This window comes from Tinamus guttatus, unplaced genomic scaffold, assembly GCF_059628265.1.
Source record: "Tinamus guttatus ecotype Peru unplaced genomic scaffold, ASM5962826v1 Tinamus_guttatus_pri_ptg000115l, whole genome shotgun sequence".
Classification (NCBI taxonomy): domain Eukaryota; kingdom Metazoa; phylum Chordata; class Aves; order Tinamiformes; family Tinamidae; genus Tinamus; species Tinamus guttatus.
This window is the reverse complement of record NW_028288649.1, coordinates 3,886,573-3,902,114: the sequence shown is the minus strand read 5'-3', so window position 1 is coordinate 3,902,114 and position 15,542 is coordinate 3,886,573. Positions and strand designations below refer to the sequence as shown.

Here is a 15,542-nt window from a genome sequence, read left to right as displayed (position 1 = left end):
TTCAAAATGCTTTACAGTGTAAAGATAAGAAATTTAGCAAAATTTCAACAAACCTGTATAAAAACAGATACAGATAACTTTTTATTTCAAGGCGACATGCTGTAATGTAAAGAGTTCACTTTTTTCCGGATATTTTTTCCTCATAAAAAGTTTTCAACAATACAACCGCTTAACAGATTTAAGCCTTTAGGCTACACATGCAAAAAAATGATTATTTTAGTTAAAAATCACCAAAACGTGCTATTCTTTCTTTTTCTTTTTTTCTTTTTTTAAGTACAGTAGCTGTAGATAGTAGCTTTTTTTAAATTTTGTAAAAGAGTGCGGGCAGGTTCATGGAGCTAGTGTCCTGGAAGACTCGTACTCTGACACACATTTTGGTTTTATCCCTTTGCCATTGTAATAGTCCACGACTTGGTTGGGAACTTCAGCCAAAACACTTTTTGCTAGAGCAGCTGGGGATGCCTGCAGGAAATGGTAGAAAACACAAACATTAACCTGTCACTGTGTGAGAAGTGCCACCGGGTCTTATGAGCATCGCTGCCACAAGATCAAGGTAGGATGTATGATACGGGATGATTCAGGAACTCAAAGCGAGGGGCAGTATTGCTGGAATTGCATTTTGCAAGTCAAGTTTGGGCTCGTACCTGTCGCTGCTAACGCTAAAACTATCCCGCCTGACTTGCAGCTCCATCTGGACTGTTTTAAGTTCAGGGCTGGGGAGCTGTTTTCCCCCGTACTGCATTAAGAAGGGCTGCACAAACTGCACCCATCAGCACGCAGAGAGGAAGCCTGTGGAGTTCAACTTGAACGTGAGTGCGCGGCTCAGTGAAAGGGAGGCTGTCGTCAGCTCTCTGATCTCCAGGCTCTGTCATGGGTTTCAATGGCGGGGGAAGTTTTAATTCACATGAAAATATTTTGTTTTCATTGGAATGAAGCCATGTTCACCGGAAGAAATCATGAGGTTTTGGATTTGGCTGTTTCTAAGCATTTTCTGACCCTGTTTCTGTCTGAGCCCGCCACAGATATGCCATGAACAGGCAAATGCTTAATTATGAGTATTAGAGGTTTAGCTAACAGGCTTATCTGCAGTTAGAGCACACGTGTGCCAGAGGTGCCGCTCGGCTGGCGCACGGTAACTCCTCAGCCTGTGGTTAGCCCGTGCTCCTGCACACCAAGTGATTTTTCCCATATTAATAAACACTTCCCTCCTCACTGACTCTTAATATTCTCACCCAGGGTTCAAGACCATCATATCACAAAGTAGCTGGGGTGACTGATGTTTTGCACTATGGTGTGTCATAGGCCCTGATCCTTATACACAAGACTGTGCTGTGATTCCTAGCACACTAATCCAGGACTGCACAAAGGAGAAGGGAGGATTATAAATTCCAGCATTAAATATTGCAGTACTATAAATACAAAGACACTGCTAGCAAAATTAGAAACAAACTTACTCCACCAGTGGTACTGACTTGTGTATATGATTAGTAAGCACTGAAAGGAGACAGTATTTCCTTGCTGAGACATTTATACCAAAATGTTTGTGCAGGCAAAAGTCTGGAACATTTCTGCACAAACAAACTGACATGGCAGAACCCATACTTCGCATGACAGAACAGCAATTTTTCCCAGGTGTTACACAGTAACAGGACCCATTTATTTTAATCCTTCAAAATAAAATTTATGGGCTTTCCGCAGATACTTCGCTGTCACTTAGACGTGCTCTCACTGAAATCATCGGAAAGCCTCCATTTGGAGTCAGGCAGACAGCAACTGATATCTATGCCACTACGGAGAATTAGCCTTCCCGCAGTGTGACGAGGCCACATACACACCTAACCTGCCTGCCTGTCACCCTGCCGGCAATATAGCCCTATGGACAGCATAAAAACAAGGAGCAGGGGAAGAACCTCAGTCACCACCACACGCATACAAGCCCTGGCAATTAGGAGGCTTCACAATGTCTTGTTTTAAAAAATGCTGCGTAGCAGCACTTGCCATCAGCCTCTCTGGATCGCTTGTGCAGTCCACATCTCTGCAAACCGGGCCAACATGCATCTCCCTGTCATCCTCCTGCCGCTGTTCGCTGTCTCTGCCAGTGTCACACGTGTCCAGCAAACGAAGGCCAGCCTTGCAAACCAGGCCCTGCCAAGGCTCAGACACACGGCTACATCACCGCCACCGACGGAGTCAGGTGAGCCACAGAAGTGCCCAGGTAAGCACTCAGAACTCAGCATGCGTGTGAAATAAAAACCCTTTCACTGAGGCTTCAGCTGGCACATTTACTTTGTCCAAGAGTGAAGTTGGCTACGAGTGGCCCCACGTGCAGTTGCTCCTGGCTATGTGGCTTGGCTCAGTGCTAACTCCGAATAGGGACGAGTGTTGCTGTACAGTTTCATCACGGCAGTGATGAGTGTTAGTCCAGGAGCTCTTTCTGGTGGGGCAAATCCCCAAATGGAGACAAGGGGTGATTTCTTGTCTGATAGCCCACTCTATCTGTAACCATATGCATCTTTGTGATGGCAAAGCACTCCCACTTGTAGGCCAGACAGTGCAAATTAGCTTTGCTGTAAATGAGACTCAGAACCAATAACTTTTGAGCTATAAGACGGTTGCAGGGCAATGATGCTGTGTAAAAATTACCTTTCATTGCTCTTTTAACCTAGATGACACATTAATGCTTTACTCTAACATTTTTCCAGCATTCAAATGCTATGCTTGAAGAGCATCCTAGCAATAAACACCTCAAGATTAATAGTTCTCAGCTGATGGCTAATACACAACAATAAGATTAGGTGGCAGCAGAAAAATAGTCCCCTTTGATGGTAATTGGTATATGTTACAAATGACTGTTGATTTAGTTCTATAGCCTCACAACACTTAATCTTTAATTACAATGCATGGTGCAAAACATTGCTCCTTGCAGTGGTAAGAGCCACGCTTTCCACACTCATTTGTGATATGTGTAATTAAGTCACAGTTGTTAGGCTTTTTAATTAAACACAATGCACAGAGAAATGCAATCTACTTGCGTCATCAGATTCGTGCACAGTAAATCTATCATGCATTCTAACAGCAGAAAACTTCAGCTCTTAGAATGTCACAATATTATATAAATGGATGGAGACAGGTGAGTTTCCACTTCTGCATTTCAATCACAGTGATTGTGAGCGCCACAGTTCTGGAGCCCCAGGTGAAGGACACTCGCATTGCTGGGACGGTGATGACTGCAGAGAGCAGGAATTCACTTGAGTTTGCAGAAAACGTTTTCCCTCTCTGTTTTGCGTTGCCCTGTAGTGACTTGCACACGTCACCCCATAGAGTATGGCACAATTTTTAAACATTTTAAACAGCATTTGCTACTAATCACTACAATTATTTTCATCAAAGATACTCCTTAAAGGGAGATAGTCAATAAGGCAAGTATTTGTGAAATATTTGTGGTGCGCTGTATCAGGCAGAAGACTCAGCCCCGAGAGCGAAACTTTCCTTTCTATCTTCAGTGTTAAGCCTGTTTAAGGGGGTACAAAAATTCAGGTATAGCTGTAACTCAGTAAAATGAGTTAAAAGTGCCTTGCTGGATCAGGACCTTTCCTACAGTTAAACTCATCAACTCACAGGGACAGCATTTGGAAATATTATTTTCCATTTCTTTAGACAGATATGAGATTTTGATTTGCAGACTGAGCTGAGAATTGAAGTAATAAAAAAATATTGTTTGGGTTGACTCCAAATTAATTTTGCTCTTTTGTTCCATCAAAATAAAAAATAAAAATAGACACATGCCCAAAGCATTTTCTTCCCTCTTTATGACAGCAGAAGAAGTAATACAGTTTTAGACCTAAATAAATATTTGATTTATCAAAAAAGACTACAAATCTTATATCACTTGATATTTAATCCCTCTATTGAAGTCGTTCAAAATTTTTTCTACTCAATACTTGAACATCCTAAGTAACAAAACCAAATACACTGTACAAGGACAAATGGGATATATCCTTTTAAATGAACATATTTAATTAATTAAAATTGTCAAATGCAATATATTGATTTGTGATAATTCTCCTGTATGACCAGAACAAACGTGACCAAAAAAAAAAAAAAAAAAAGGTTTAAGTCTGCATCTTTCTGTGGGAAAAGAAAATTTAGAATCAAAGCTTTGCACTCATTTCTACCAAGAAAATATATTTCTTTACTTGACCCAAAAGGCATAACCTTTTGCTTGTGCTGAGGGTAAGTAAGCAAGACAGCTGTGAATGTCAGTTTGCTCAGAGAGATATTATGTGGGATACTTACACAATAAAAAATTCAACCAGAAGTAGCTGTTGTTCTGGGTGTTCATCCATTACGCTCAATAAACAGACTAAATATCAAGCAGTATAAGATATATAGGCTTTTGTGATGTAGCAAATACATTATTCATCCCTACAGTTATATTATCTCTGCTACTGAGAGAAAGAGGAAGAAAAATCTCTCTATTTAACACAAGCACTGACTTTATGAGATTGCTATCCTTTCCTAGTACCGGGGAAGTTAATCTACAGCAGCTAAAAATAATACCGACTTGTCATTTGACCAGGGCCAGCAATTAAAATCCCACTTAGAATCACTCACAAGTTAACACTTGAGGCACAATATACTCAGCGCCCAGACAGAACTGCCACCGTCAGCGTTAAGCTACTCAATCAAGGATGATTTCAACTTTGCTAAAAAGTCACAAAGTGAAACTAAAAATAACAAATGCAGCTGGCTTTGCCAGTTCCTTGCTGCAACGTATTTTCAACTAACTGAAAGTAGGTCTAGCACCATCCCATAAATAACCTGCTTCTCCACACGTTTACAACAGGGTACAGCGCAGCACCGCACACTGATGATCTGTCGAAGGAGAACTGCAAGCCGGGAGCAGGTCATGTTCCTACTTTGTTACAGCAGATACTTAATAATTCACTGAGTGGCACCGTTGACATATACATGTAGGTATCTGCAGTCCAGGGGCAGATCTGCAGCCATTTGCCATGGTTCCAATGAGCCAATGGCACCAGGTGAGTTTTACATCATATGAGGACCCATCCTTCACATAAAGGTAGAAAGAGGAAAAGAGGAACAAGTCTGTTTCTCTTATTCCTCAGAAGAGTTTGCAAAAGGAAGATGGGTGTCTAGCTCAAAGATACATATGGCAAAATTGTATTTTGGGGAGAGAAAAGAGCAAGTATTTTGGAAGGAGCAAAAACAAACAAACCAAAACCTCCTGTGGTAACAAGAAAAGCTAGAAAAAATAATTAAATGCAAACTCATGGAAGCCCCAACTCAGAGTTGGAAACTTGTATTGGACAAATCGAGGTCTAAGCATCACTGAGGCATAAGTGCAGTTTGGAAAGGGTAAAATCAAGAAGAGAACAAAAGTCAGAAACACTGGGGGAAAGAACTTTTCGTTCAAATACCGAGAAAATCCTTTGCAGACACCATGATGCATTAAAAAAAAAAAAAAGGAGGTAAGCAGAACTATTTAAATATAACAGAAGGAATGAGGGCAAGGTGGGAAGAGAAAACGAGAAAAATGGAGGGAAAGGGAAGCCATCAGCACCAGAGAGGAACACAACAGTCATTCCATGTCTCCCTGTGCAGGAAAATGGCTCTGGAAAACAAGTCTGTGTGGGGAAAAGCTTCTTGAGTGAGATATTACTGTTTCCACCCAGCTGCTGAGAAAGTCCCTGGGGACAGATGCTGCACTAGAGAGGTGGTGACTGAGGAAGCCAGCGGACATGGCCCAGGGCTTATTTGAGCTTTAGTCATTCCGGCTCTGTCATTCCCCCTGTGCCAGGGCTCGTGCACCGTGCTGGGCTCAGGCAGAGGCGAGCTCTCACTCACACCACTTCCTTGGGTGTGTTCTTGGGTGCAAAGCCTGGGACAGGGTTTGGAGGCAAGCAGCGAGCTCTAGCTGGGTAGTTCTTTCTGGGAAGGCTCAGGAGGCTGAATTTCAATAAGGAAACAGTTTCTCGGGGTACACTGAGTGCAAATTCACATCAAGTTCAGCTGTCTCTGGAAATGGACAGTGTACATGTGTCGGAAGGCAGGGCAGGATGCAGTGACTCTAATGCAGGAGAGTTGCAAAAAGAATGGAAGAAAGACTAGGAAAGATATCCCAGGAAGGAAAATCAAAATAAGGGAGAAAGTAGAGCAATACAGTGTTCATATTATGAGGTAAAACACGTCAGCACAAGAAGCACCAGGATTATGGCCCACCTCTTCCTTTCTCACCCTTCTCAGTTCACTAATGGAGCACGTTTCAGTCTTTATTTGCTTTTCCCCCTTCCTGAGACCATAATGCCATAGGTTTATTCAGTATTTATTCCCACCCAAAGTTAAGCCCAACCCCAGGAACCCCCCTGCCCTACATGGGATGGGTGGCCAGGTCGGCTTACGTGCTTGAAGTTCCTAAATGGCACAAACTGGACGATGTCTCGAAGCACAGGCTCGCCCTTGGGAGACCTCAGGATCCCATCATCACCATCCAACATCTGCATGTCGCTAAAATCGGCGTTGCCCACCCCGACGATGATGACCGACATGGGCAGGTGCGAAGCGTGGACGATGGCCTCCCTGGTGTCAGCCATGTCCGTGATGACGCCGTCCGTCAGGATCAGCAGGATGAAATATTGCTGGAGTTGTTGGACAAGAAATGGAATAACATTAATGCATTTGTTCATCTTAGAAAGCTGCGTGCTCTTTTTTAGTATAGAAGTGTTTCTGGTGATTGCTGCCCGTGAGTTTTTTAAAATAGAAGACAGTGGTTGAAAAGTTAAGTTCATTTCACAGGCAAACATCCTCAGCTGCTAATTTATCCTCTGTTGGGTTTTAGCTCTAGCTCAGGTCATTTCCAGGAGCTGAGAGCGCCAAGGAATGCAGAGTGCAGAGGAGGTTCCTAGATGTCAGGAAACGGAGAGTCAGGACTTTGTCTGGGAAGTCTGGAACAGGTCTGAGCTCAATTTCAGTTCACTAGCTCAATTTCCCATCTGCTACACAATCACTTCTGCTGACAGTTTCTGATGACATTTTTTTCCTTGGGAATGAGTGGGAGGCAGAGAGGAATGGGGTATTGAAGCATTTCAAGCCTGTAGGAGACCTGTCAGGGAGGTTATGACAGCGCGTTGCAGAGGAGCCTTGCTAACAGGCAAGTGGAATTGGTGCAGCCCTCTGCAAACTCCAGGGTGACCCACGGGTGCCAGTGGGAGAAGCAAAACCCCGGGGCAGCTCTATCACACTCTGCACTGTAACGGGTTCTCTGAGGACACGAAGGGCATGTGTGCCTGTGCACAGGGCAGACTACATCCATTTTTGAGACACTTCACACTGAACCCTGAAGAGGGTTTTCCTCATTCTTGTTCAAAGGAGAGCAAGAAATTTTGTGTGCTTGTCATTGCATTCCTAAAACTCCTAGGTCCATTGCACTGGGATCAAATGGTCTGTATAAATTCTTCAATTGGTAATGAGAAGAGCATCTTACCTGGATTCTTTATGAATTTTAGGGCAGCTGGCAGTCATTTAACAAATGTGTGTTAATAAAAAATAAGTAAGTCTTAGAATTTGGTCACTGTGTCCAAGTAATAATACCAACATGCAAAACATCACTAAAGTCTGCATGTATTCAGCTATAACAACTCACACACGGTTGTATTCATTGCCTCCTGTCATAAGAAAAACAAACAAGCATAGAGGCAATTTTATCTTGAAGATTGGTGCCATAAATTAATTTATTTTTCAAAAAAACAAAGTGTAGGGAAGTTTAGGTTGAGGAGGATGAAGTAACTTACTCAATGTGACATTGTTCAGCGACACTACTGGGAACAGAGGCACCTTAAGATTAAGTGGGTATGGAGACTCAAGCAGAGTAATTCCCTATTCTGGAACCAGGACTCTACGTACTAGTCAAGGTCATGGAAGTGACATCAAAATGATAATTACAACCCCAAAGTCATGAACAGAAAAGTTTGGGAACTACTGCCATAACATGACTTCAAATACAGCTCACCACATGAAGAAAGCTTCAGGAAAGCTCCAGGCCTGGTGATCTGTAGCATGTGAGTGTACAGATCTATTCTATTTCTAGACACAGTCATTTTTCCTACTGAGGTACACAAGGATTTCTTACACCCTTGACTCCCACATCACTTCTATATTTATGGATGCTTCAAACCTGATGGCTCACATGCTTTCTCCTGTTCTCTCATCCTCCCTTTCATTCTGTCTGGAAGGCTGAAGGAAAATAAGCTTAAGGTATTTCAATAACACATATTTAAAACATGACCTATGCTTAAGTTTTTCAGCCCAAATATGGAAGTAGCCCAAATATCAGATGGAGGCCTGCAGACTTGTTTCTTGACTTCTAAAATGCATGTAATACTGCTTGTCAGTAAGAGCAAATTGACAACATTATCACTAGTTTTTTAAAGGAAGGACTGGAGAAAAGCCCTAGGAAAACAAAAAGGATTTTAGCACAGCCTCTGCAAGATATTTGAAACTGGGTAGAATCACAGAATGTTAAGGTTGGAAGGGACCTCTAGAGATCATCTAGTCCAACCCCCCTGCACATGCAGGGACGCCTAGAGCACGTGGCACAGGGTGGCATCCAGGTGGGTTTTGAAGATCTCCAGAGAAGGAGACTCCACAACCTCTCTGGGCAGCCTGTTCCAGGGCTCTGTCAGCCTCACAGGAAAGAAGGTCTTCCTCACATGGAGATGGAACTTCTTGTGTTTCAACTTGTACCCTTCACCCCTTATCCTATCACTGGCCACCACCAAGAAGAGTTTGGCCCCATGCTTCCTACATTCACCCCTCAGGTACTTGAACATGTTGATCAGATCCCCTCTCAGCCTTCTCTTCTCCAGACTAAATAGGCCCAGCTTGCTTAGTCTTTCCTCACATGATAGATGTTCCAGTCCCTTAATCATCTTTGTCGCTCTACGCTGGACCCTCTCTAGAAGCTGTACGTCCCTCTTGTGCTGAGGAGCCCAGAGAAGCATTCCCCGGTATGATCAACACTTTTAGGGTTTAACCCCTACATTTTGTTACATTAGTGCTGCTATTTATGTTTTCTTAGTCAAGAATCAGGTGTTTTATAGTAAGAAAGCTCTAAAAGCACAAAACAGAATAGCAGGAGGTGAGTTTCAAACTGGCAACTATCGATGCCATTAAGGTAGGATACACTGCTCCAGCTGACAGAGACTCGAGTTGTCTTCTGTGAAGGCAGTTAATGAAAACTGTAAAGACATGTCTTTCACAGTTTAAAAAGTGCTGCTGTGGTTGTCTAGAAAAAATCCATCATCCAGTAAAAAACAGCAAACACAGCATAGTGCTCATACCGAGGCTTCCTTGGTGTTGGTCTCCTCCGATGCTGATTTTGCCACCTTCTGGATGATGGGAGCAATGTTGGTTGGCCCATACAGCTGCAGCTTCGGAAGGCAGCTCTGATAAGCCTCCACAACTCCTTGGATTCCTAGTATGAAGAGCCACAAAAATAAGAGGCAAGTTAGTGTGGAGTACATCATCAATAACCAGCTTTTGTAAAGTGTAAATAAAAGTTAGGTGTTTAATGAATTAAAACACCACTTAATTAGCAAGAATTAACAATTTGAGATAGCAGAGAAGCTGTCTCTGGATGCCTTGAACCTAACTTGCAACATATAACTCAGCATAACATGCTTCTCCTTCCCAGCAACTTTTAATATGTATTTTCCAGGTATCAGCTTGCAATGTAATAGATTTCATCCTTCTCAGTTCAAGGTGTAAGTGATCCCATGGCTGATCATTATTCATGCTAAAAGAGCAGCCACACATCAGAAATGCTGGCATGTGTCCGTGCTTCTCTTCAGACAAATATTTAGTTTTGTTTATCGTGATAGTTAGAAACAAATTCGTCTTTTGCATATACAACCTAGAGCTGTTAAGAAATTCAATTATCTTGTCAAATACCTTATTCTCCAGTGCGCTAAAAATAATTTTTCATGTTGATTTTGCATAATTGATTAATGGTTGAATTTGACCGTGACCAAAAACTGTGAAATCTAGGAGTAAACAGAAGGATACTTTGCAGTCTACAAAAAAAAAAAAAAAATCAGTAAAGAACTTTTGGTGAAGAAGTAGCTATTTTTTGCTTTTTCATTTCAGGATATATAGCCAGACCAGGGAGAACAGAATTCTGTTGACATACTTGACAGATCACAGACTGGGAATTGGTGTTTTCAATCTTTGAGAAGAAGGATTTCTTGAAGTGATGCACATTAACTTCCACATGCAGAACTCCCAACTTACCAAAAGGATTAGAGGTCTAGAGTTGGAAAAAATGCGACAAACTGAAGAGCTTTGTAAGGGATGCTGAAGAATTAAATGATTTCAGTAAGATCTTAAGCTAGTCTCATTTTCACTGAGTTTTCTCAGTCTTCAGTGAGACTTGCTTACTCATAAGCTTTTACTCAATTATGTTTACAGGATATATGGATGCAGATCCACTACTAATAAATTAGAGAGCTGTAATTACTTTACAAACACACACCTGAACCTCCTAGGTTGAGATGCTGGAGAACAGAGTCTTCCCTCTCTGTAGGTAGTTATAAACACATTTTGCATTGAAGCACAGACAAAAGAGCACTCTCCAATCATATCTATGATTGGCTAAAATGTAATGTTACAAAATTTCCCTTGGTAATTCCAGTGACTAAATTACATATTGGCCCTTTGTTAGCTCTCCATTTTAAATCTGCTAAGGACCTCATTATATGTACTTACTGATCTTGCATAAAGGCCTCACAAATCTTCACTAAGATGATGCCAAGATGCACTGTTTTTTGTCCTGTCCATTAAAATAATACCCAGACTTATCTCCATAAGGCTTATTCCCTTCATTCTGCACAGATTTAGCATGGTTTGTGTCAGAGAGTGGTTTTCAACTTGGTGAAGAGTATGTTCTAGAAACATACATTTCTGTATGCAAAATTAGGTTAATAACTTTTAGAAATATTGACTCTCCTTATGTAGCCTAATCGATTAAGATATGTGAGCTACTTGCTTGGCGACTTTCTTGTCTCCTTTTGTTTTACATAAGCTAACATGGACCTTTCTTCACAATTCAACTACAGTATTTTTTATTGCAAACCATTTTAATAGCTGTGTGCATGTGTATATTTGTATGCGTAAGGATGCATGTGTAAAAGGCTTCATTCAGATTAGAGGTTTTCACTTACTTTCTTTCTCAGACCTTACTTTCACTTACTTTCTTCCATAAAAAGTCTGGCTTAAGGTTAGACCTGGCTTAAGTTTAGGCTTAACTTTAGGCCTCAGGTCCAGTTCACTACTTCTACAAAGACAGGGATTTCATTCCTCAAAAGCAAATCAGGCATACAGTTTCTGTATTGGGCCCAAACTCTGTTTCTCAGATCGGACCAGGATGCTCCTCAGCAATTTACCCATGTTATTTGGCAAGTATGAAAAATATTCCTGGGAAAAATAGCATTGAAAAATAATGCACTTTCTCACTCCTCCTTTCTTGCCCCCAAAAGCAACCTCTCTTCACAGCGTGTGTTGGTGTTACTGCACTCTGTGCCGTCCAATTTAGTCAGAGACAGATTGCAGAACAATTGGCTATAGGAACTAATCAAGCACCCACGACGGACAAGTGACGAGCAAGCTGCAACAGATGATTAAACTACATGTTTTCTGTTCTGTCTCCTTTTATTGCCTTCATCCAACTGGATATTATTTTAAAAGGTATCACTTAGGAAGCTAGGACAAAGGGTTTTCATTACCTTTTAGATGTGCATAAGGATGCTGTAAAATGTCTTCCCTGGCTTTCCATCATGTTGCCACCATCTTTCTGTCACTTCTTAACCCTAAAACTCCTCACAGGTGGTGGTTTAACATATCAGATAACTGAGTCTTATGGAAAGAATGAATCAAGCTTAAGTGTGTAGCAATTACTAACATTGATATAAGCTAAGACAAAGTTCATGAAAAAGCTCCTTCATTTTTTATTCCTTTCATTTCCACAGTTGCACTTATTTTTGCACACACAGCATAGAAGGTAAATTCTCTACTTACAGAGTGCTTTACTGTCCAACTTCTGGCCTGCTGTTGGTACTATATAGATGTGACAGCCTTTTCACATACCACTCAATCAATACAGATCATTATAGATCAATTCCAGGGTGATAAAAGAATTAACCTTGAACTTGAAAGAGTGAGGAAAAAGGGGGACTAAACTGTTTTCTTCATATGGACTGATAAGGTTTCTTTCCTGACTTATGCAAAATAATACAATCTAGATTTCCTAGAGCATCAAGATGTCCCATCAAATTCCAGGAGTTTGTTACACCTAGGAAACAAACCTATATTCGAACACTATATCATATATCTATATCATAAATATATTATCATCTGACTTCTGATGATCTCTGTTAACTGAGATGTTTTAAACAGATCATGCCCTGTGAGAAGGCCACTTCTCTATGTTCAGAATCAGGGAAGCCAACACATTTCAAAACATGATCTGTTTTCCTGGTCGAGACAAAATGCAGAGGTCTGTTCTGCTTGCCCACCTCAACCCCGCACTGTCAGTTTAACTAAAGCCACAACTCCAAGCTGGTTCACAGGTTACAAGACATCTAGATGCAAATATCTAACCCAAACATTTTTAATTCACTGAAAGCAATATTTAAACTGCATAAACACACTAAAAAGTGTAGGTCTTACACCCAATTACAGTTCAAGTATCTGATGGACGTCCAGAGGATGTGGCAGAATGACAATCCCTATACATCAACAAAGCAGGAATACCCACAGTGCCAAAAACAGAGGTCTTGCATTTAGGATGAATGAAATCTGAATTGTTTTAATGACACTTTTTCCTGAATTACTTGTCCTTTCTTCTTTATTCACTTAATTTCTCAGCATCTTAGCTCACATCCTGAGCATATTCTGCTGACCATGTCTGAATTAAGGGCACTGATCAATCTGAAAAGGTCTGAGAGGAGCAACTAGGAAGTCTGAATGAGAAGAGCATTTTGAGTCATTTGTTTCAATGTCTAGATGGCAGCAGAAGGGTAAAAAGGAATAACAGCAACCTGTGGATTTTAGACAGCAACGATCATCTGACCAGCACTCTCATATGTATTCATTGGGGATTACTTGGCAAACTACTTGGAGATTATTGTCCTGTTCTCACCTTTTACAACACGTTGCAAATTTTGGCAGGAGATTCTAGAAAGTAAGCACCAGACACTGGAGGACCTCACTTAAACATAGAAGACCTAAGGCAAATCTGCTAAATAAATCTCTCCTCTGACTACCAAGAATTAGTGACCAGAACACATCACTAGAACACATCAATACATCATGCAGTGTTAAGACAAGCTCCCACTGGCATCGTGGCATTTGCTGCAATGACAGTGTGTTCCCTCCTGCCACAACTGTCCTCAGCTGCTGCCCTGACTCTCTGTTTCTGGCCACTGCTGGGCAGCCTTGCAGCAGGCTACTGGGCTACTGTTGATGTAGGTCTTGCTGAAGAACTGGCTCTGAAAAGAGCACACAGTGTCTTTCATAGTGTTTGCACATCCTACCTTCCTTAGCTATAAACCTATGATGTTGCTGTAGCTGAACCACTATTAAAACCTGAAACAAATCTGAAAGAAGATGGCTTAATTTTCGGAAGTGTCTAGTAATTTGAGGAAGTGCAAGTATTAAATGGCCAACATAACGTACTTTTAAAGGGATCTGTTTTTCAGAAAATAAATGTGTGGCACTTCCTAGGGTTTCTAAAGCTAGTATGACAGCTTGGCATCTGTCAGGTTTTGAAACTCTTGTCTGTTTTCTTAGGAAAAAAAATAACAACAATCAGGAGATACTGTAAGAAATACAACAACAATTTGCATACAGAGAAACTACAGTAATCAGTCTGTCCTAAAGTTGGTATTACCTGCACATTCAGGGTTGTCTTCATTGAAATTGATGGCAAAATCATGAGACACCTGCAGATAAATGGAAAGAAGATAATCTTAGTCCAAAAAATTATTCCAAGTGGGCTTGCACTTAAATACCCTCTATCTTCTTTCTGTGATAAGAAAGGGGTAATTCACATTTTAAGCACTAAACATGGAATAGAGTGTAAGTTGGATACCCTGCAGAAGTGAAGTAACAAGACTTGGAGCGAAGTTGTTAACAACAACAAGAAAAACAAGAAAAAATCACGTAAAGAAACACTGAAGTATATGAGAACCCCCATAAATACAATGTCAGACTGAGTTACTAATGTCAGCCACAGAATAATATATAGAAGAATATATCTGAGGAGAGATTTAACTACAGGCTCTCCTCAGCTCAAAACTCTGTCTGCAGGGAGTGCTAAAGGACATTGAGCTGCAGTATTACGGAACTGTAATAGCACACGCCCAGTCCCATTCCAAATCCTTAATTCACATGTGTGAAAAGTCATGAGACTACTGGGGAAATAATTTGTTCCCCAGAGAGATCAAGAAAATCTCATGAACCCATTATGAAATAATGCTGAAGAAATGCAGAAAGTTTAAAGTCTAACGAAATTAGAGTAGGTTGGGAGAAAACTAACATGAAACCTAAGACTCAACATTTTTCTCAAATTTAGTAAATATCCTATTCTCTCCCTCTCCAAATCTGTAATAAAATGGCACAGAGCTGTTTCTAACAGAAATTACTGTGAACGCAAAGAAGTCACTGATCTTCTAACAAAACAGATGTTATTTCTTTAGCGGCTGTGAAAAGAGTACACTTCTATGTGCCTAAATAATGTAAGACAATGTACCCCCTCGTTCCTGTGCTTCCTTTGCCTGTCTGTCACTTAGAAGTCTGCAGCCACAGCACAGATCTCTCAGAACTGGAAATTTCTTCAGGAATTCTTTTCTTGTTTTCGGGTTTGTTCTTGCCTACATTTCTTTATAACCTCCTTTTTTTTTTTTTCTGCTACTTTTTCTCATCACTGAGAAGACTTCGTTCCTTTTAATCTAAGTTCTGAAGTTCACTTAATTTTCCATTTCTCATTAATTGTTTTGGATGAAGCCCAAATTTGTTTTGTAATGCACAATGTATATATGCATGTATGCATTTTAGTTTGCAAAAAGTAGATATGGCTGAGAGTGAAGGCAAAATTTAGTCATCTGCTACAATAAAACATTTGCTTATGGTAAAGTTGAATTCTAAGGTAAAGTTGAATTCAGACATGTCATCCCAGATGCATATGGGCATTTATATAGATAACTACAGCTCAGTATCATTGAGACTTTAGAGATCTCTGTAAGACCTGCAGAAGTGCCAGCAGTTGTAGACATATGGAAAGCAACTTGCTTCGTACAGTAGAACCTAGATTATTTGCAGGAAAAGATATATCTTTTGGCTGTTGTTTTATTTGCTAGTTCAGATAACTTCAATTTCTAGGACATGGACAGCACAGAGATTGCTCTATAAATAGATACTACACATGGAACACAGGAAGAGTAAACATTTTTTTTAAATGCTATTTGATA

General features: G+C 40.8%; 1 protein-coding gene across 2 annotated transcripts in view; it reads right to left on the bottom strand.

Moving 5' to 3' along the window:
• Positions 1 to 250: 250 nt before the first annotated feature.
• The window catches only part of CPNE4 (copine 4), a 195,572-nt gene continuing 180,280 nt past the window's right edge, over positions 251 to 15,542 (bottom strand). Inside the window, exons 13-16 of one of the 2 annotated variants that reach the window (XM_088521122.1) lie at positions 13,964 to 14,015; positions 9,360 to 9,493; positions 6,423 to 6,659; positions 251 to 462 (exon numbers count right to left, since the gene is read on the bottom strand). In XM_088521122.1, the coding sequence (XP_088377248.1) occupies positions 331 to 462; positions 6,423 to 6,659; positions 9,360 to 9,493; positions 13,964 to 14,015 (555 nt within the window). In that variant the 3' untranslated portion in view covers positions 251 to 330. The remainder of the gene's footprint in view (positions 463 to 6,422; positions 6,660 to 9,359; positions 9,494 to 13,963; positions 14,016 to 15,542) is intronic. The other variant, XM_088521123.1, reaches the window with a different exon arrangement.